General features: G+C 38.4%; 2 protein-coding genes and 1 pseudogene across 3 annotated transcripts; 1 reads left to right on the forward strand and 2 right to left on the reverse strand.

Moving 5' to 3' along the window:
* Window positions 1–437: 437 nt before the first annotated feature.
* Window positions 438–22,874, reverse strand: LOC114518258 (alkaline phosphatase-like). 2 transcript variants are annotated; one of them, XM_028538224.1, is made up of 11 exons: window positions 22,694–22,874; window positions 7,462–7,655; window positions 5,713–5,816; window positions 3,834–3,974; window positions 3,488–3,688; window positions 3,089–3,310; window positions 2,160–2,402; window positions 1,800–1,943; window positions 1,607–1,714; window positions 1,245–1,520; window positions 438–860 (listed from the first exon to the last, which is right to left on the reverse strand). In XM_028538224.1, exons 3-11 carry the CDS (start codon window positions 5,750–5,752, stop codon window positions 604–606), a joined length of 1,632 nt encoding a protein of 543 aa, XP_028394025.1. In that variant the 5' UTR covers window positions 5,753–5,816; window positions 7,462–7,655; window positions 22,694–22,874; the 3' UTR covers window positions 438–603. The 2 variants fall into 2 exon arrangements, with proteins under 2 accessions (XP_028394025.1, XP_028394024.1); XM_028538223.1 differs by lacking the exon at window positions 22,694–22,874 and adding an exon at window positions 9,547–9,643.
* LOC114518259 lies at window positions 12,502–13,727 on the reverse strand (annotated as a pseudogene).
* On the forward strand, window positions 20,823–22,340 carry LOC114518260. The gene has a single exon (XM_028538226.1). The coding sequence runs from the start codon at window positions 20,863–20,865 to the stop codon at window positions 21,865–21,867; it is 1,005 nt and encodes a 334-aa protein (XP_028394027.1). The 5' UTR covers window positions 20,823–20,862; the 3' UTR covers window positions 21,868–22,340.
* Window positions 22,875–22,899: the final 25 nt, after the last annotated feature.

Consider the following 22,899-nt stretch of genomic DNA (forward strand, 5'->3'; position numbering starts at 1 on the left):
ATATCTTCATAAAATAAAGATATTTGTACTATATGTTGATAAAAAGTTAAAAAGAATGATTCTTTACCTTTAAACTAACGGTTAATTTTGGGCTTTAAATTTTTAAAAGTAATTTGCTACACCTGGAAAGGCCAATGGGGAGCGCTCACTGACCTATGTGATTCAGGGTCACTGGATGCTCCTTATTAGTGAAAACAACCTACTGCTATGTTAGAGAGGATTAAGTAAAGAGAATCTTTTTATATGATAAAGAGCACATTGGATTATAACAGAGAAAAACCCTTGATAACACGGAGCCGGACCACGTGTTTACAAGAGGAATATCTTTGCATTAGAAAAGCCCCTCCTTTCAAGCCTTGCGTGTATTAAATTAGTCACCTACGAGAAAAAAAATTCAATTTCACAAAGCAGTTTCATAAAAATGTTTATTAGTTGTTAACGTGAAAAACTATTAACGTTCATTCACTGTGCTTAACAAGACTAATTCCTATAAATACAAGTAAATCAGTGGGCAGTTATATTAGACACTAAGTGAATCTAATCAGGCAATCTAAGTGGAAAGGTAATATACTGTATTCTTGAAAACTGTAACTTGTGATAGAATTAATAGTAAATAGCATGAGAAATTAGCATTGCAGCAAATACGAAGTATGCCTGGCCCCTGAATGAAAGCCTTTCAGAGTTGGCTTTGGTAGGTGGGGGAGCTGTAGTGGGAGCGGGGCCGCCACGGGCGTAGGGCTTTGTACAGTTCTGTTGTTTGCTTTCGGTGAGACAGAGGGCATGATCCATAACATGGAAGATGTAGTTCTGTTCCACCACGCCATGGAAGAGATGAGCAGAAGGTCCTGTTGCATAGATTCCTTAAAGAATAACAGAGGAATTGCAATGAGCACAGAGGAATTCCTTTCATGGAAAACTGATATCATTCCATACAAGATCTATGTTGATATATATCAGCTTGATCGTTAATCGATGAAGTAATTTAGTGGATCTGTAGGATGATAATAATTTAGTGGAGTTATTCAAACTGTAGATTGAGTATTGGACTTTCTTCATTTCATGAACGTTACAAAATATGCAACTTAACACCCCTCCCTCCTCTCCCCCAGGAGTCGAACCTACACCCTTGCCATTCCGTAAATTTGCGGAGAAGGCGTAAATTCACGCTGGGTGATAATGTTCGACGGTGTGCTCGAAATCTAGCCCTTTTCTAGACGCAATTCCGTTGGTTATAACCGACGTACCAACGTCTTCGCCTGCATGGTCCTCGCTACGGAAATAAATCAACGCCTGCTGGAGGAAATCGTCTGCGGTATAATCGACTCCGGTAAGATTCGCTCGGGACTGATTCTCAAACTTCAGTCCCCCAGGACCGTTAGCATAGGAGAGAGTCAGACCAGGTTTGCCATCCGGGAATTTTGTATCCTGAAAACCCAGGATGGGGTTGCCACGTTTCACTTTCTTCCCATAAAGGACAAATGAATGGGAATGGTCGGCCGTTACGATCACCAGAGTTTCATCTACAATATAAGAAAGAAAGTAAGGATTTCGAAGTCCTCCTGGATGGGTCTTTTTGCAGTCTAAATAAGCTACAGATGATACTAACTTTCATTGGTTACTTCCCTCGCTCTCTTCACAGTTTCGGCAAAAGCAGAGGCCTCGGAAAGGGATATCTTGGCCGCTCCCTCATGATGTGCCCAGTCGATTTCCCCACCTGAAAATGAATTCAAAATCAAGTCATTGAAAAAGAAACTACGAGGAACTAGTCTTCACCCTAGTCTACTGATTCCACTTATTACCTTCGACAAGAAGAAAGAAGCCTTTCGGGTTCTTCTTTAAAATTTCTAAAGCTTTTTCAACCATCTCTATCATCGTTGGTTCAAACGTTTTTTTCTTCTTCTTACGAAGAATGTCGTAAGTCATGCCACTTGATGAAAACAGTCCTGTAAGGGGAAAAAAGTTGAGTTGAGTTTTGGCCCTCATTACTACGAGTACTTTTGAGGAAATATCAACCAATCAAATGCGATTTCTCTTGCAGATTAATCTTGGAATCAGGTTTATATTTTGGTATAAAAGCAAATGAATTTCAGATTTCCTACGACGATGTTAATTTAGTAAGGTTATAATAATAAGAGTAAGAACCCAATATAAACACTTACCAAGCAAATGATCGACTTTGCTTGCATCAACATTATTTAGTTGGGTTCTATTAGTCACGTATGCAGAGTTGTTATATTTCTTCACCCATTCCTTTGTTAAATCTTTTCCATCCCGGCGGCATTTTGAATCGTTCAACAGTTGACCATCGGGTGCTACTGTTCCGCAGCTGTAGAAGCTTCTCCAACCACCTCCGAGAACGACGTCGATACCATCGCCGTAGGGATAGTTTATCAATTGTGTGCCTGGGAGAAGAGTAAAGGCAGAGTTGCAAAAAAGCTGCGGGTACGCGGGTACCACCCGGAGGAAGGTTTGCTTTGAATGAGGTTTGTGAGGAAGGTTCAAAGTTGAACACTCTAATTGATCACATGCATGTACCAAAAATTCAAATATTTCTTTACGCTCGTTGCCACTTGACTCGGTGGCGCTACGTCATTTTCTGAGTAAACTCTGAGTCATGGCCCTGTTACATGGTGCAATTTTTCTTACAACTTGCAATGCAATTCTTCTTTTGCGAGATGTAAACTTGTCAACTACCAAACTTCTGTCTTTATTACACTCCAAGGCGTTTCTCACACTTACATTTTGAAGACCCTTCACTCAAATTTGTATCTCTTAAAAGTAGAATTGCATTGCAAGTTGAAAGAAAAATTGCACCGTGTAACATGGCCTTAAAGAAAGGACTTCAGACGATGTTATCATCAAATCAATACACTACAGCATTGACGAAATTCGCATGCACATTTCAACCACCATCACACATTCTTGCCATAACTCACGCTATATGGATAAAACATTCGTACAGTCTTTCTTAGTTTTAGAGCCATTAGGAAATTGGAAAGGGGGGCGACCCCAACCTTTCCCATTTCTCTTGGCCCACACCTTCTTCAACCTCCACCTTGTCTTCATGATAGACACGTGCTCTACTCACTTATATCGACACAGTCCCCCTGTGCCGCTTGATCATTCTCCCAATTTCGCGACGCCGAGTGACTGTAGAAGGCTGCGGGTGTCGCATGCGTCACGCGTGTGTCCGTGATTAAACCAGTACTCATCCCTGCCTTTTCCGCATAGGTTAAGATTGACAAGACCTCGTTTCCAGCAGCGCTGGCGCAGTCCTCGAATACCGCTTTTTCGTTAAGACCCAGAATACCTAAAAACATTTAAGGAAACACACTTTTTTAATCAATTCCGGGCCTACGATAAGCTGTTCATACGAAGAATGTTAGGATACCGGGTCTTTTCTTGCACAAATTTGTGATTTTATCCAACTTTTACCGCTGTGAGAAGACTGAATACAACTTAGACACGCCGCAAATATATATTATACCTTCATCTGTTTTTACACCACAAGCAAAAGCTGTTGCAGTCCCGGCTGAATCAGGAATCTGAGCATCGACGTTATAGGTTTTTGATATTGCTGTATAAGGAAATTCTTCCCAACTCAAAACATTCTCTTCACCAGATATTCCTCGACTCTGACCATCAAATATTCTCGCCGCAGTCGTCGTACTGATTCCCATGCCGTCACCTGGATGATGGAAAGTATTTTTAAGCCGAACAATTACCGCGGCGGAAAAGGGGCTAAATTGCACTCATTTTGCAACTGAATTTTGCAGGAACCGCACGACATTGGTATGAAAATATCCAGTGTATTAAAATTAATGCTGGCGTACCTAAGAAAAAAATTACATTCTTCGCTGGGTTTGTGTTTGGTTTAACGCCTAAATTCTTCTTGATTAAATTATTTCCATCTTTGAACCACTGATTCTTCACCTGATCGTCGTAAATCTTGTCAGCGGGAACGCATGTAAAAACTACAATAGAAGTTATAGAAATTATTGAGCGTAGAGGTCGACACAGACCGCACACGATGCAGGAACGCGGCGGGAACGCGTTCAACATAGAAATCCTTGTCATGGAATCGTTATGTAGACATGTACCTCATGTCTTCACACAATGAATGTAGATAGAGTGCTTGGTATCGTTCAATCATTCAGAATTATTCGACCCTGATACATTAGTTATCTGCATTGAGCTTCTGTGTAGGAAACAAAGCCAAAGGCAGGAGGTTCGGCACATGCAGCGCTATTTTGAAGATTTAATTGTTGCTAAACGATGCTAATTATCTAGGAACGTTTATTTTGCACACAACAGCATTCCTAGATGACAGCGCCGTGGATGACAGATAAGGTGCTTTCTTGACAGGAATTGAGGTGCATATTCTATATATAGACAAAAAACCAACTGGAAAAACATCACTTCTTGACAGGCTAGGTGCATATTCTATAGACAAAAAGACCAACTCCAAAAAGATCTCTTCTGGATAAGCAATGTACATATATTGACGTAAATGGAAATTTGCTGTCAATATTGAAGACTTGAAAGAGACATCGCACGATTTTACAATTTACACCTGTATGATATTACATGCACGATGCTACGATCTATTTCTTTCAGCTGGTATACTGAATTATACTCTGAAAACAAACTTTCATTAACATATATTTAATAAGTTGTTAGTCAATCCAGGGGAAGTACTTCATTCTGATTCATGTTTGACTTTGCCGAAAAATGCTTTGTGGCCGGGACAGATACCGCGGTATTCAGCGTATCTCGATATGTAAACTAGCATTGTTCTCTTCAATGCTCAACTCTCTTCTCCTCGTTAGTTTTCGAAAAGTGCTAATAATCGGGCTCAATAGATATCAAAGCAATGATATAACATGTTGTTTTACATCTGTTATCGACTGTCAGCCGCTGATAGGTTCAAATAGGAAAGCCACGCATCTAGACTATATAATCTATACAGTCGATATTATAGAAGAACCATCGACATCGAAGAAGCTCGATCTCGTTGTATCATGTAATCCGAGAAAGAATATAAGAATATAATTGAGAATCATACTGCAGTATGATAAATCCCGAAGCCGGGATGTTCTTCACTACACCAATACCATCGATGGCCGATTGGCGCCTTATAGTTTTGAAAGCTTTTTTGAAAAAAATACTCATTGTAAAGCACTTCTATAAATGCACTGCTAAGCCTAGAGAGTGACTCGAAATAGCGACTTAATAGATATGATCATTTGTTTTTGAAAGATGCGTAAGGTATACGTGATACCGATCGATGGTGCCTTTGCCTGGATGCTTAAGCGTGGTGGCTCTTTGTATTAATAGGCCATTATTCATATGAAATTTGAAACTGCGGTGCTGCAGTGAAAATGCAGTGATAACTAGCTATGCAGGCTTAGCAAGAATGAATGCAATACTTCGGCTTAGCATAACAATCGTCTTCTTAACACGTTCAATAAACATATACACTTCATGCAATAAATGATATTTGTTCTGGATATTTCTATAAAGCAATTTGTCGGGCTGTGTAACGATGTATCCCCCAATCATAATTATAACCATTATCACCTATATAGTACGTTTTTGTTTTCCGTACGGGCGTCGCTATAAACTGCTAGCCGCGGCTTAAAGGACAAATAAGATGGCCGCACAAAACGACGGCGAATCAAGTCCGGAATTTAAAAAGTTAAATAAACTTACATCCCGCTACAGCTACAATATAGAACAACCAAAGTTCCATCCCTTTCTTCGATATAAAACTTCCTTCAGCTTTCTAGATCCGATCTTGATGGCTTGTCTTTTACCTAGAAGTAACGGCTTATAGTGGAGGTTTCGCTTAATCAGTGCACCGTTTTTTTACCAGCAGGTCGGCGGATTTAGTGATTATTCTATAAGGATCGCTATTAGTACTGATTGGTTGATGCTTATAGTTTGTCGTAGTATACGCAAATATTTGAAAGTTTTAGACTCATCTGCATTAAAAAGTATATTAACTACGATAATAAATGCACGGTTTTGCAGTAAACACAGCCTCCTCGGTCTGCGCTGCATGAATTTGGGAAATCAATAAAGGTCTTCCGCCAGCCAATGAATGAATATACGTCAAAACATACTTTGTCGCTAAGGTGAGTAATTAAGAACACGGATATCTTTTTTTTACTAGAAATACATGCATGCATGTAAACATGGCTCCGTGATGCAAATATATCTCCAACAGTGAAAGGTTATAAGGGAAATGCATGCAGTTCCTTTTCCGAATGTGACACAACTATTTCAGTTTTTGTTCAAACTACTCACTATACTCACTGCCAAAAGTAGTAAAAGCATTTGTACTCGTAAATATTGAATAATATGCACAAATTTATTTTCGTTATCGATCATAACGCTATATTTCCGGGTATGTTTTCTGGAAAACACATAATCCAGAGCTTTTGTAGCCATGCACCATTCATGCAACTCTGATCTATCCAAATATCGTATCCGACTTCATTGGGTAAAAAAATTTTGAAAAAGCTACAAAATTGAAGGATGATGAATCCAGAATGATGAATCCGAAATAACATGATCTAGAGTCAGATAACCTATTGCGCAATTGCAGCCTAACCATGCATTGAATTGCATTATACATTGTCACTCAAATCTTTGTTACTCAAAAGATTATAAATCTTTTCAGTTGCGTCAAGACGTTGACCTAACCCGGCTTTGTTTTTAGTAGGTATATTTGGCATATTCAGTGTGATTATCAGACCTGCCTCACCCCATTGCCTTTTCTTTTGCGTCCAGACCACGCAAGTTGCACGAGGAAGGCATGCGGCATTCACGCGCTATTTAATTAAAAAACCTTATTACTGATTATGACGTCGTAAACGTTTCTAGCGTTGAGAACTCACGTAAGGTAACTTTCGGAAGAAATTTTCTAGTCGGTTTTAGTTCGTGGAATTTGGTTCGTGGAATATGGAAAACGAGGTATATAAAATACGCTTTGTTGTAGGTTAACGCATAGAGATTATAAAGATTAGGGACCACCACACGCCCACGCCACTCGTCATTTACGTTCCCGTTTTCAATCCTATCGTTCGCCGCTTCCGGTCCTCAATAGTGAACTTAAGCAAGTGACGTTTTTAACAACAGAAACGGCATGAGTAACGTCAAAAGACTGGGTCAAGGATTGTGATTGGTGGAAAACAAAAACTTTACTTCCGGTCAACGTATACGTGTTGTCAAAAACGTCACTTGCTTAAGTTCACTAATGCCTATTGACAACTTCCTACGACAAGCCAAGCCAAAGCAGGAAATTACATGCAGGAAAACCGTACTATTTATCAATTATCTGCCCGAGTAAAACGATACAAATAATGTTTCTTGGATTTGATACAAATCATTCTCATACCCCTTTTACACCCAAAAAACTAACTGTGAACTGTGAAATAACCCCCGTGGATTTTGTACCTTCTCAGGTAGAACTCGGTGAAATTCCGAACATTGCCGTTCAACAGATACCAGATGTTCCTTCTTCCACCATCACGAAGCGCGCTTGGCCTACAGAACTTGTTGTTTCATTAGCATCTTCCTTGTTATGTTTCCCACCCCTTGGTATTTTAAACTTCATAAAATCTCGACAGGTACCGGTAACTTGTGAAAACCTTAATAAATGCAAAAATATATATAGTATGTAACTGCTAGCTATATCTTTGATATATATATGTTATTTACCAGATTGGTATAGGTCCGTATAGGGAAATATTTCCCAAGGTCTCAAAAACAGCCCGAGGCCGAAGGCCGAGGGACGTTTTTGTTCGGCCTCGGGCTGTTATTTTTTAGACCGAGGGAAATATTTTCCTGTACGGACCGACTAAACTGGTAAATAATAGATTTAATTTTTTCTTGCGGTTCGAATTCATAGCGTTGGCTCTGTGCTTTTAAATCTCGCGCGGTTCGTACGGCCTCATACGGACCGCTCACGTAGCCGATCAGATTGCAGGAAACGCTAAAATTTGAATTCGGACTGCAAGAAAAGAAAAAAGAATGTTTTATCAGTCATACTTTCTCACTAGCTAGAGGGCCACCGTTGAAACTGGGAGTAAGGTGATTTTTCACCGACACAAGTGCGCTAACACTACGATATATAGGCCGAAGTCAGACAGGTTCCTTTAGTTTGAATCAAAATTTTATTCACTCGCTATTTACTCCTAATCCCCAGTTCCCTGGCTTTCTAGCACCGCAGGAAATCGCCGTCCCAGGATGCAGATCGAATCCTGTCACGTGACAGTCGGCGAATCGCACTGATCTCGTGTTTCATGGGAGTGACTTTTATTGCCATGGTAACCATTGTCATGATGTTGCAGTTCCTGTATTTCCAAGCCCAGGCAAAAGAAATGAAATCCACATGGAGACGAGAATACTTCATAACCACACTAAACCTCACTGCTGGCTTGAGTGTGTTTCATTGAAATGACAGAAAATGTTCATTTCCGGGGGGAGAGGTTATTAGATCGTGAATATTAAAGTCATTTCCAACTGATCTGACTCTGAATCTGGATAGTAGTATTTTGTGCGTTTTAAAATATTGAGTTATATTATAAAAGAAATAGAAAACATTTTTCGTGTGTTTCTACACAGTTATAGAGACACTTGTGGGAGTTTGGAAGAACTCGAAATAACGTGACACTGATTATTTCTCGTTCTCCCAAACTCCCACGCGTGTTTCTATAACTCTATAACACGGAAAATGTTTTCTATTTCTTAAATGTTATTTATTTAATATTTATTTACCGAAACGCTTCCCGCCCACATCTCTGGCAACAGTATTGAATGCGTGTCAATGTGTAAATAAATTGCTATAGAAACTGACTTATATCTGTGTACATTTGGCAACTACACGGCAATAAACGCTCAAGTTGTTCCCGGTTGATGAAAACAGGCCTCAACAATGTTGCGCTGCACCCCATGAACAATTTTGTCAACCATGTTGTTCCACCTTGTTACGCTTAACAATATTGCACAACAAATCAATAGGATTAACTTGTGTTGTTCTCTTGCAAATTTGGAAGAGATTAGTTTGCCCGGCGAAGTCGAAGAGATCGTTTCGATTTCGTACAAAATTTGCTGTAATTTACACACCGGAATATCTCAGAATTCATCATAGCTAGATTTAAGTTTTTTTTATCACTATACACATATCATCACAATAGTATAGTGGAGAGTGGGAGCATGATAAAAATGGTCCTAACTGGAAATTGGTAATATAAAGATGGGGGAATTGCAGGTGGTCTTGCAGGTGGAGGTGGTCTACAGGACCTCTTGCAGAAAATTTTCGGTATTTTTGAGTCGCTATGAATTCATTTCCAGCATTTCGGGCCTTTGGGGGACAATTACTTATAAATCCATCTCGACAGAGTGAGGTCGGTTGAGAAAATACCATTTATCACTGCACATTTCTCATGTTATCACTGCACGTTCTACTTTTATCACGGCAAAAATTTGTTATCACTGCACACTAAAATTAGGTATGGAATTCATGATTATAACACTTACTGCAAAAATGAAAGATCCCCCAAATTCCCCCAAATTAAAATTGTAACCAAAAATAGCGAAATATAAACTCGAAATATAGTATTGCGACTCGACAGGTGAATTCAGTGAACTGTAATAAATAATAATAATGTAATAATAAATAATAATAATGTAATAATAGAAAAATAGAAAACATTTTCCGTGTTTCTATACAGTTATAGAAACACGCGTGGGAGTTTGGGAGAACGAGAAATAATCAGTGGGAAAACGAGCCCGTAGGGCGAGTTATTTCGCTATTTCGAGTTCTCCCAAACTACCACAGTTATAGTTATAGCCTTATATAATATTACGTGTTTCTATAACTGTATAGAAACACGGAATAGGTTTTCTATTTCTTAAATGTTATTTATTAGTTATTACAGTTCACTGGAGTATAATTTTACATGAAATGACGTAATGCTTATAATGCAAGTCGTTGATTGGCTAGAAGTGAACAGTGAACAGGACGATAGCAATATATCTGCTAGTATCGCATTAAATTTCATAATCGTTCGTTTATTAGGAACACGTACACAATTCCCAATTGATTCATTCAGGCTTCTAAATACTTGTCAGTCCAAAAGCTGACGAATAACTTTATTTTTGATCAAAGCAGAAGGGAAACTTTCAAACAGATTTTATGTAAACCTAAATATGTGATTCCGAAATTTGTTTTTCTATTTTCTTATCTTCTATATTGTTTCTCTACAAATTGAAGCTCTATTTTGTCGCTCCAGTTATATAGTTGAGAACTACCGTCCAGCTGTCCCCAGGCCCAGGCTCTAAAAGGTTGCGCACGTGAAAACGTACGTAGAGATTAAATTTGACTCAAAAATCTGCATATCCATGCACACGTAGCTATTATCCGGATTCGTTGCGTATTCTGGCGTCCACATGCACGAATCCGCGAAAACGTTACGACTACGGCTGGAATTATTTCACAGCATGTTGCTAATTACATATTACCGATAATGCCTGGGCCCGAATGCAGTTTCTAGTTGCTGGACACGTCTTGCGGAGGTAAGATATCGTGCGCGGTATTTTTTTCTGAAAGTTAACATGTCGAATCCCGTAGAAAGTTATTAAAAGTAAAAAAAAAACGAGTAAGCCCTTTTGTTGCTGATTTTTTCAGGTGTTTCCAGTTTTAACCGTTACCCTGCATTTCTATCACTGCATGGCTTTGCAATAGGCTGTTCTAGTGTCGCACGATTTCTTTATTATAGTCAGCCTGATAGTTTAGTTCATGATTTTCAATTCAATAAAGGCAATAATTCACGAAATGGTTTGGATCAATTTTCAATGTGCGTCTTGTGTGGGTTGATATAAAGTTTCAGCGATAACGTCCTCGTTTCCAATTAGTAGCGGTTACAGACGTCCACACGTATCCGTACTCGTCACGTTTTCAAAAGCTTCCACTCTGGAGAGCGTTTTCAAAAGTTTGCGGATGTCTCAACAATGTTGTTTTGCACCCCACGGACCTGGGTTTCATCATGTTACAGCTAAAGGCAGGAAAGGCATTGTTGCATGAGTAAAACTGTAAAAGTTCACCCAAGGTTGGCTCTAATCTTGTTCGTTTCAATCAACCGGCCGGTTGTGGGCGAGTTTTTCGTATTGGTTACTTTTGTTTTATTATCTTTGATGATTGTATATTCCCGCACTTGCACTATATACATCACGCAACCACTCACACATGTCGTAGTACTAATATTAGCAAATTACAAATACGTGATAATTCATTGAAAACTGCATCCCCGGTAACAATAACAACAACAATAACGATAACATTAAAAATTCACGATGTCGGCTTGGCTTTGAAGTGTATACTTCAATTACCTAAGACAATTTTTCAGCTTTTTCCAATACGCGAAAAGTTTAGAAATGTTGATAAAAATCTCATTGAACATAACATCCTATATGCATCATGCTGTTAGAATTGAGAAAAAGCCAAACGTAAATGATAACAACTGCAGCCTCTTAATTTTATACCGTGAACGGAAATGTATGCGAAGGCGTTTAGTATTTATTAAAATGGTGCTATAAAGGGATCTTTCCGCCACTGGTCCAATATTCTGAATGATAACTCGTAAGACATATCCTGTCGATTTTTAAATCCGCTTTGTCATTAAGCAAAGTTCTTCTTGTAGTGTATATTATGCACAGGCATAACAACCTTTGACAGGCAAAATACTAATGGCAACGTAGACAAATAACGGAAATTTTCGTCGAAATACAGACTAAGTCAACTCGCAAACAACAAGAAGAGAGGAGCGCCTGAATAAAAGCTTGTGTGTCGTAGTCTTGATGTTTATTAGAGAAATCAGGTAACGTCCTATTATTGTGAACGTTAAAGACGCTTATAGTTATCTGTCACTAGGCTGTGTAGCACTAAACTAACCGGCCTTATTTTAGACCGTTACTGGCGTTAGTATATGTATATTTAATCACAGCGACACACTGGGCTAAATTGCAGAATACCCGTCCACTAGTCATGGAAATGATGTAGCCACTATTTCACTGGATACGCGGATACGCAGTCGAAAATTGTAAAGCAATGAATAGGTCAGCGGTAATTCCATAGATTACGTAATATAAATGTAGGTATTACTTTAAGTGGATACGCGGATACGTTGGATACGCAGTCGGTTAATATTTTAAAGTTCATAGACCTTAAATCAAAGACGCTTCGTCGAGCATGCCGATTCCCGAGTAAAACTTAGACAATGTCAACAGATAAACAAACTCTGAATGATCATATATAAATTGGGAGTAAACGTCTTTACTTCTATTACAAACGCAAATTACTCATTTATATGTTTCGTCTATTGATGTTAAAGTTTCATGCAGTTCAGCCGCACGACTGCCATATGATACTCAAATAAACTTTATTTTAATAACTTAATTAATATTATGAAACTTATCAGACGCTCTCTGGCTGTAAACATTTATTTATTACAAATTGAACCTATACGGCTCATCACAAGACAATAACAACATTATAGTTTCTAACACCATTCTTACTTCATTCGCATCGCTATATTACAGTATGGATAATTCTTAAAAATTTCCATATATATTTTTTACATCTATAAGGAATTTCTCAAACAAGTCATTGCCTTTGTGTTCGTAACGCCACAAGAACTCAGCTAAGTGCGATGAGAACATGGATTTTCTTACGCCAAAATCAGGCATCTTTGCCTTCGCCTGTCGCCAATGACCTTCGATCTTGTTGGTGTGGTCGCCATCTGCATTTACGAATTCTTTAGAATGATTAACACACTTATGAACATACCCATGCTTCTCAAGATTCACATACGCCTTCAACAATCTGAGATGATTGTGCTACCTTCGGCTATGTGGCGCTGAATTAATGGCAATAAAGTTTTCTCGTCACGCTTTTCAACAGCGACCAAAAAACATCTGCGGGATTCTTCTTCGATTCCTCCGAATACCCATTGTCCTTCAACTTTATGTCCTCTATGGTACTTTCTTTTCCCAAACTTACTCTCGTCGATTTGAACACTCTTTCCTGCACCCCCGATCTTGTCATCTCGCTCTAGAAGTGTAACTTCGCAAGTCTCTGGGCAAAAGCTGTCCCAATCTGCTGCCGTATGCTCGCTAACGTTAACTTCGTGCCGAATGTCCTCTTGGCTTACCCCTCTGCACCACCAGTATGTTAACTTAACGATTTCTGCAAGAGTCAGGTTGCTTTTTTCGAACCAACTGTCTTTTCGAATCGATATTTCAACCCTGTGTCGTTTCCCTTTGATTTGCCTCCTGCATTCCCACTTGAAACCGTCCGATCTGTCATTTGCGATTACCAATTTCATGATCTCATTGCAATGTCCGCATTTCCTGCTCGTAGCTATAAGCTTTTCATCCATAAGCCAACCAATCAGTCGATCTTTATTGCACAAAACTTCTTCTTTGAGACGGTCGTAGGTCCATTTACTGTTTTTGTTTTTCCGATAGCTCTCGTAGCTTTTTCCCTCGTCAAGGTGTTGTGTAGCAGCATCGTGTGTTGCTAATGCAGTCCATTCAGTTTGTGACTGTGAACTTGTCCTACACGTTTTCTTTTTTTTCGCACAGACTTGAATTCCCTTATCCATGCATGTGCTTTAGTTTTTCGGTTCTTGTTGTATAGCCGCGAGTTTCTCTGTCCAACTGTTTTGCTTTTCAAATGGAAAAATATAAAATTCAAAGAGTGTCAGTTTACAACTGCTGTGCGTCTATTCGTTGCCCACAGCGGCCGCGATCTCAATGTCGCACCTCGCTGACTTAATAAATAAAGTCAGCGGCTTACGTCATCGTCTTCAAAAGTCTCCGTTCTCGAGTATCTGCACGATATGTACTCGTTTTCATTGCTATTTACTGTGAACAGCGTTTTCATGTGTCTGTGGTTAATAAGCTGAGCGTATTCGACCGTACGTTATTAATCTTAACTTATTAGACTATTAGTGTTAAAACACAAGGTTTAAAAACACAACATTATACTTCCTGTGTTGAGCGCGTTACAAATGACTTTGAAGTGAAGTTAAATGAATTGAAGACACAAGAGTAAAAGTTTGGTAATTCCTTATCTTGGGAAACAAGGTGAATTTCTTGAGAAAATTCTAAATAAAAAGCTACAACGGTTTTGACACAACCACTCAAGCTCATTGTTATGTATCTCGTAGTAACGTAGTTTATAACTTTACGTACGTGTCCAGCTTGTGCTAAGGGGTATGTAGGAAAAACGGAAAGGAATTTCGGTAAACGTTTTTCTGAACACTCGTACCCGCTCAAAAATGCCGTCGCCAAAAATGTCACAGAATGTGAACACGCAAATTGTATCCTATTATCTTTACGATAATATTAATGATGATGACACTAACGTTTCTGGCAAACCATTTTCGTATTCTGATCACTTACAGATCGACTAATACTAAACTCCTTCAATCTCTGCAAAATAATAACTCTTACATCTTACTATACCTACAAACTTTACATATAAAGTTTCGTAAGCCGGAACTTAACAATGGGCTCAAAGCATCGAAATAATTACTTGTGTTTCCGCGATAATTCTCGCTTCTACAGTTGATTACGTCATCTTCCTGTATAGAGATCCTAACAAGCATGTAAATAATTTAGTCTGGTTTCACATGATTCTAAAATAGAGTCGAAATATAACCAACTGAACAATTGCGTCTTTTTTTACTTTATATCTCTAAACTTATACTAAAAGAATTTTGTATCCGCGTATCCACTAAAAAATAAAGTTACCTCTAGCTTGAGAATCTGATCTCTTTAAACTAACTGTATGCCTCGTTCTTTATAACTTAAACGACTGCGTATCCACGTATCCGCGTATCCACTAAAAAAAAGCTACCTCTAGCTTGAGAATCTGATCTCTTTAAACAAACTGTATGCCTCGTTCTTTAATATTAAACGACTGCGTATCCACGTATCCGCGTATCCACTAAAAAATAAAGCTACCTCTAGCTTGAGAATCTGATCTCTTTAAACTACTGTATGCCTCGTTCTTTAAATATTAAACGACTGCGTATCCACGTATCCGCGTATCCACTAAAAAAAAAGCTACCTCTAGCTTGAGAATCTGATCTCTTTAAACAAACTGTATGCTCGTTCTTTAAATATTAAACGACTGCGTATCCACGTATCCGCGTATCCACTAAAAAATAAAGCTACCTCTAGCTTGAGAATCTGATCTCTTTAAACTATACTGTATGCCTCGTTCTTTAAAATATTAACGACTGCGTATCCACGTATCCGCGTATCCACTAAAAAATAAAGCTACCTCTAGCTTGAGAATCTGATCTCTTTAAACAAACTGTATGCCTCGTTCTTTAAAATATTAAACGACTGCGTATCCACGTATCCGCGTATCCACTAAAAATAAAGCTACCTCTAGCTTGAGAATCTGATCTCTTTAAACACTGTATGCCTCGTTCTTTAAAATATTAAACGATTGCGTTCCACGTATCCGCGTATCCACTAAAAAATAAAGCTCCCTCTAGCTTGAGAATCTGATCTCTTAAACTATACTGTTGCCTCGTTCTTTAAAATCTTAAACGACTGCGTATCCACGTATCCGCGTATCCACAAAAAATAAAGCTACCTCTAGCTTGAGAATCTGATCTCTTTAAATTATACTGTATGCCTCGTTCTTTAAAATATTAAACGACTGCATATCCACGTATCCGCGTATCTACTAATAAATAAAGCTACCTCTAGCTTGAGAATCTGATCTCTTTAAACAAACTGTATGCCTCGTTCTTTAAAATATTAAACGACTGCGTATCCACGTATCCGCGTATCCACTAAAAAATAAAGCTACCTCTAGCTTGAGAATCTGATCTCTTTAAACTATACTGTATGCCTCGTTCTTTAAAATCTTAAACGACTTCGTATCCACGTATCCGCGTATCCACTAAAAAATAAAGCTACCTCTAGCTTGAGAATCTGATCTCTTTAAACTATACTGTATGCCTCGTTCTTTAAAATCTTAAACGACTGCATATCCACGTATCCGCGTATCTACTAAAAAATAAAGCTACCTCTAGCTTGAGAATCTGATCTCTTTAAATTATACTGTATGCCTCGTTCTTTAAAATATTAAACGACTGCATATCCACGTATCCGCGTATCTACTAAAAAATAAAGCTACCTCTAGCTTGAGAATCTGATCTCTTTAAACAAACTGTATGCCTCGTTCTTTAAAATATTAAACGACTGCGTATCCACGTATCCGCGTATCCACTAAAAATAAAGCTACCTCTAGCTTGAGAATCTGATCTCTTTAAACTATACTGTATGCCTCGTTCTTTAAAATCTTAAATGACTGCGTATCCACGTATCCGCGTATCCACTTAAAACTAATACCTACGTTTATATTACGTCTGTCTTTTACGTCATGTATTTCTTATGCCTTACAATCATATGCATTAGCTGACTGCGTATCCACGTATCCGTTATATTTAAAAAGCGTGGCTTGAAAAATTGCGGGGTATTCTGCAATCGCTCCACACACTGCATGGATTGTATTACTACGCCTCTACGGCTAGTAAGTCATATCAGAAGTATTATCTAGTGTATATATAGTCCAGCCACGTTAATTCATTGTAAAGGCTGTTTTCCACTTACGCGTTTTTCATACGCACGCGTACACGCACGTAAAAGTCTAAATCCTTACACCTGTTACCTTTGAAAAAACGAAGTGAATAAATCGAAGGAACTTAGTTTTCTGCTTATTTTAGTATGCATTAGTTGACCTAGATGTTAAATAATAAAAAGTTCAAAGCATTTAAAATTTTCCGTACGTGTACGTGCGTATAAAAAACGCGCAAGTGGAAAGCAGCCTTGATAGCAGTAAACACAGATGAGATGGGAACGCACAAATTGTTCTCAGATGACTACAGTTCTGAACAACGTTAATCTCCACCCCACAAACGCGTGCTTGTCAGTAACGTTGTTTACAATACGAATGCTTGAAGCGCGTTGTTGTAACTTCCGTTGGCAACACTGGCGGTAGGGCGCAGCACAATTGATTTATCCACGATCATATGAGATTGGAATAGCACCGGTATATATGGTTGAATTATGCCTGATATATACGTAACCATTCTCACCCTGACTGACTTTTGGGGATGTTATAACTTATAAGAAACATAAGAGAATACGTGACTCTAGCTCTGAATGTTGTGGGCAATCAATGGGTGTCTAAAACCACATGTGTCAAGAGATTGACTTAGGTAGCATCGGATGAATGAAGTAGATGATACCATAGACACTTCGAGATTGACATGGAAACTTTGAAACGGATTTGAAGTAAATCATTTGGTTTTCGAGAGCTTATAGTCCACGTTTTATGCTTCAGTTTTCATCAACAAATTGTAATAACTTCAATCAACTGCATGATACTTGACTTACAGCTGTTTGTGAAAACTTCAATCCTAACTGTGTTTGTGAACTGAACGTCACGTCACGTACGTCACCAAGAAAAATTTGAAAGGCAGTGGAGACTCGATTTTTATTCTTTAGTCAACAACTTATTCTTTAGTCAACAACTGGCTCATGCAAGTTGGAGAATAAAATATAGATAGATAGATAGATAATTTTAATAGTTTCTCCCAGAAGGGTTTTTCAGAACCTATTTACATGCAATATTTAAGAAATAATTATATTATACTGGATAATTTACAATTAAAACTAAACTATGTTTAATAGAATGTTAAAAAGCTAATAGTATTTACAATGTCGATAACAGGCTAAAATGACAGTAAATGATCTTTCAAATGAGTTTTAAAAGTCTTAAGTGATGTACATTCCTTCAGTTTACTATCTAGGTTGTTCCAAATCACAGCTCCTCTATACGCAAATGACCGTTGACCTGTACTTGTTTTGAACCGGGGTATTTGTACTAAGTTGCAATACCTAGTTGACCTATTATGAATAGAAGTTCTCTTCTCGAACATATCACAGAGGTATTTTGGCGCTAAAGTGTTCATGCATTTATAAGTCATAACCGCATCACGGAAATAGAGCAATTTGTCGACAGTCAGCCACTCCAGATCTTTAAGTAATGGGGTTACATGATCATATTTCTTAGATCCTGTGATTATTTTACTTGCAAAATTTTGAACCGATTGAAGTTTCTTTATGTTAGCATTTGTTGTATTTGACCACACTGTGGAGCAATATAACATTTTATTGATCACTAACGAGGATATTATCATGGTGAGTGTGCTCTTATCGAAGTTGTTTTTAACTCGGTTTATCTGGCACAATTTGTGGAGGCAAGATGATACTACTTTAGAGATATGTTTGTCATAACTTAGGTGTTTGTCCATCAACATTCCTAGATCTTTCGCCCAATCTACTAAGCTGTACGAAATGCTGTAAGATCTTTCTTTCAAGTGCGATTTCAGTGCTATTTGCGGCTTAGCGATTTCCCATTAAGTTGTCGATTAATGTTTATTAAGTTGCCAAATAAGCGTCGTTCTCATCGAAAATCCTTCGAGTAAAATAAAAACAGGCTCATTTTCATGAAGCGGATTTATCTGCTTCTCGCATCTCGTGGATAAATTCCTTTGGATTCTTATAAGGTCTTTTAGATTAATAGTTTGAATTCCTTGAATCTTTGGGGCAAACATATGGAGCATCCCAAATTTGGTTCTGCACAGGAAAAGCTACACTCGAACCGTTTCAAAACGTCGTCAACCAAACCCAAGACCCATTCATAGAACTATTTCATACACGTGTAATATTAGTAAATGCTTTAGTAAATGCTCTTCCATTCAAAACAACCCAATCCCAGGGCTGTCGTTTAATCTCTTGAGGGCATACTAAAGCTTTGATGCAAGATCATATAAAATAAAACCGGATAAAATTTTGTGTGCTTAGAAAGGGGGGAGGGGGTGGTGGCATAAATTTAAATTCAATAGCTGGTTTGCAATTGCCGCCATATTGGTTGATTTTTCAAAACATGTGCACAAATATTTTTTTCGTTTCTGTATCTAAATACCCATCCAATAAATAATACGACAGAAATGATAAGCAGTTACAAAATAAACAAGGAAAAAGTAAATCAACGCAGTTTGTTCTCTTGAAAAGCAAAAGTAAACTTTGTAGAATCAACCAAGATGGCGCCGAATGACAGATTATGACGTCATATGCAAACGAAAGATATGCAAGGGGTGCACGCCCCCCCCCCCAGCTCCAGGCTGGTTACGCCCGCCATTGTAATATGTTGCCAATTTCCTCTTTATCATGTGAAGTACACAAGTTGCCATCATTATACGCCAAGCAACTGAATATAAAGAAGAAAATATAAATTGACAATTGACAGGATGCGAGAAATATTGGCCTTCAAATCAAGCACGCGTGCTTTAGGTTTTATAAAGAATCTTTGTGGCACAGGCGCTGATACAAAAATAAATTGAAATAAGCTCTTTTGCAAAGTAATTAAACAATACTAAATGTATCGGGCGCGACGCACTTAAAGACAGCACAGCATTTCTTCGAAACGTTTCGAGTGTATTCACTTACTTTCTTTTCAATGACAACTCAAAGCTAATCTAACGCTACCATGCAATGACGACGCATACGAGTGTAGAAAGCAATGTCTGAAGCATTAAATGCATGTGTTTTGCCTGGACGTAGGCCATATATAAGCTATAGAGCATAGACATTGAAATTTTGACGCTAAACGAGGAAATAAAAAGGAAACTTTCTTGATATGTAAACTCAATGATGCAACATAATTCTAAGTTGAGGAACTAATGCCAACAGAAGCTACTTAGCTTGTGGTTTGCCGTTGCCCACGACCTTTAAGCTTAAACACCGAAATATCGCTCTAACGGTGACCGGGCCTTTTTGTTAGTCGCCCCACTCGACAGTCATATGATAGTCCATATGCCTAGTAACCACTATACTTTTCTATGAACAATAAGTGCTCTCCAGCTGCCTCCTATGACCACTGTTTCCCAAAATGGCTCGACGATCCTACGCGCTCTGATATTATCGTAAACTTCATTGCTATCAAACATTTGTTGCTGCATGCAGACACATACACTTCTGACGGGCTATCGTTGTAATATAACGAATTTCTGCTTTTCCTACAGGTGTTACTGAAAGAGAACAAGTCATTTTTTTTAAAGACTAATTGCGTCGACTCAGCGTAATCAGGACTAAAAGCGAGCAACTCTTATCCAACTCAAAGACTTCAGCAAGCCTTTAGATGAGCGAAACGATCCTTATTCCAAAGTTTCAGAGAACTTCAAAGACGTTAACGAAGGTACTGTGAGAAAAGCGTCCAGGAGATTAACTGCGGGTTGAACGATGAAAGAAATAAGCAGGGCAGATTTTATGCCGATTGATGGAGCCATGTCTAGAACGTTGACCGCGGTCAACGGCTTCTCGTGTGCGTTTGGTAGTCTCGGTAATCTAGCTCTTATCGCGATCATCTTACTGCACAGACAACTTCACGGTGCTTCAGAGATATTACTGGTGTCTCTAGCCCTGGCTGATTTTATATCGTGCGGGGTGTACCTACCCCTGCTCATCGTAAGGTTGAACACCAACGAAAAGCTGCCCACGACGATGAACCAATCAAGACGCGCCATCGGTCAGTCTGCCATCGTGTGCGTAAGTTTAAATCTACTAATGCTGACCATTGATCGGCTCATATACTTCTACAGGCCTCTAAGGTACACACTTTGGTTGCGTAAGAGAGCGGTAACCATGGCAATTATCATAATTTATGGAATATCATTATTCGTTGGGTTCTACGCCTATTACGATATGATCAAATCGCAGTACCTAAAGATTGTTTTGGTGGCGTTACCAATGCTGATCTTTTTCATACTGCACTATGCGATATATCGCTTGGCGTCCATGCATCGCAGTCAAGTAGCCAACCAAGAACAATCGCTAAAGCATAACTATAGCATCACCAGCAACGCTATCGTCCAGGCAAAACGCAACGTGCGAACTGTAATGATATTTGGAATTCTATACCTGCTAACATGGCTACCGATGACCATATTCCAACTGTGGCGTTCCGTCACAAACTACCACGATCCGAAATCGTTTCAGAAGTATTTCTACATGCTTTTAACTATCCAGCAAACGAGCGCGTGTATAGATCCGTATTTGTGCTGTTACAGAAACAACAAAGTCAAAGCCGTTTTAATACGAAAACTTGTCGCAATAAGAAAGTGGGGGTTGGGGGATGCACCTGCCACCACGACATCCTCGTCACTGAGTGATGGGTTCAACCTACATTCTGGAAGGGACAAAAGAACTGTAGCAGTTGGTAAGGCTGCCGTTGTGTCCGAAAGTTCGGAGAACATGTTAAGTACTAAGGATTCTGTTACAAACCGCAACAGCGTTGACAGTTTGGACAAGACTATCACTATCAACTTGGCCAATGCAGTAATGCAGAACCCTCCCAATGAGTATGAAAGTTTTAAAAATATTAACAAGTTTAAAAGTTTAACTGAAAAATCAGCTTTTGGTAGAAATGAAGACACCACCAATTCGGACAGAAATGACGCGAACCTAAATGGTAATCGGCAAACCTGTTTGAATGTATTGGATGGGATTCATGAAATGAAGGATTCATCGAATTCTGAGGTTATATTAACTGTGTCTGCGGCTTTCTTAGAAAGTATGAATATTCCTGATGTTTTGAAGGAAGTGTTAAAAAAGGAATTTGGTAATATTATCGTTGACTCTCAGATAAACATAGGCGTGGCTGATATCGGTGACAAGAGCGGTGTAGCTGGAGCAGAAATCGAAGAATGATCATTGGCAATAGAAAAATGAATCATTGAGCAAAATGAAGAATGATCATTGACAATAGAACAAGAGACATTTTTGTTTGAAATTAGGACAATCTTGATTCTTGAGAAAGCTGGGTATTCAACTGTCGCCGTAAACTAAAAGTTCGTGTTTAGCGGATCCATATCGCTGTTGGCAAACACGCGTAGTCTAGTATCGTTTAGATCGCATAACTGTTAGATACAGCCAGTTAAAATTAACTGATATTGTCATATATCCCAAAAGTCGGTTCTTTTGTGGAAAAAATGACGGCGAAATTATCGGTATATCATTATTATGCTTGAAGCCCCCCTACTTCGAACTAACTCTCGAAATTTTGTGAATAGAACAGGGAATATTTATATGACGTTAATCATAATAGTATTTATTACGGCCAATTTTTATCGTGTATTGGCTCCCAATTGTTTTGCCCCCATCTAAGCTGCCTGCTTAATAGAATGAACAATATATATATAAGTATTTACAGAATCCACTACAATTCCACTATAATAAAATATCTATTTATTCTAGTAAATAAACTTTTTTCGTTCGTTGTAGCCTTACTGTAAAGTTATGCTTTTTAGAGTTATCCATGTTTCATATAAATATTGTGAAATAGACTTGTTTGAATGTAAATATGTAATTTAATTGTAATAATGTCTAGCATGTAAATATTGTATTACTATTTAATATTGTATTGTAAGCAAGGGACCCCATTGGAGCTCGAACTCTGTGGGGCCTTTTTGTTAAGAATGACGAGCCACTGTGACGACTGACGAACATTATAAATAAATAAAATAATAAAACTTACGGTCTTCAATACATGATTTAATCCAGACGGATTCCGATGAATTTCACAAGAACTAGTCCACTTTAAGTACTACCAAATCTACCAAGGAACTTTAATTTAAAAACGTTCGAAACCAATGTTGCAAAGTTCCCTTTAAATTTTAAAGTGTTCTTTAAATTAATTTGCTACTTTATTTTTTAAAATCTGCCGCCATTTTGAATTAAATG

This window comes from Dendronephthya gigantea, unplaced genomic scaffold (assembly GCF_004324835.1).
Source record: "Dendronephthya gigantea isolate DGI-Jeju-01 unplaced genomic scaffold, DenGig_1.0 000010F, whole genome shotgun sequence".
Lineage (NCBI taxonomy): Eukaryota > Metazoa > Cnidaria > Anthozoa > Malacalcyonacea > Nephtheidae > Dendronephthya > Dendronephthya gigantea.

Excerpts from the sequence above, each read along its gene's own strand:
- LOC114518258 (XM_028538224.1), bottom strand. The coding sequence starts at position 5,752 with ATGGAACTTTGGTTGTTCTATATTGTAGCTGTAGCGGGAT. Across the intron at positions 3,975-5,712 it reads TATTGTAGCTGTAGCGGGAT|TTTTTACATGCGTTCCCGCT; the intron begins GTAAGTTTATTT and ends CTTCTATTGTAG. Across the intron at positions 1,521-1,606 it reads GAGGGAAGTAACCAATGAAA|ATGAAACTCTGGTGATCGTA; the intron begins GTTAGTATCATC and ends CTTATATTGTAG.
- LOC114518260 (XM_028538226.1), top strand. The coding sequence starts at position 20,863 with ATGATCAAATCGCAGTACCTAAAGATTGTTTTGGTGGCGTTACCAATG.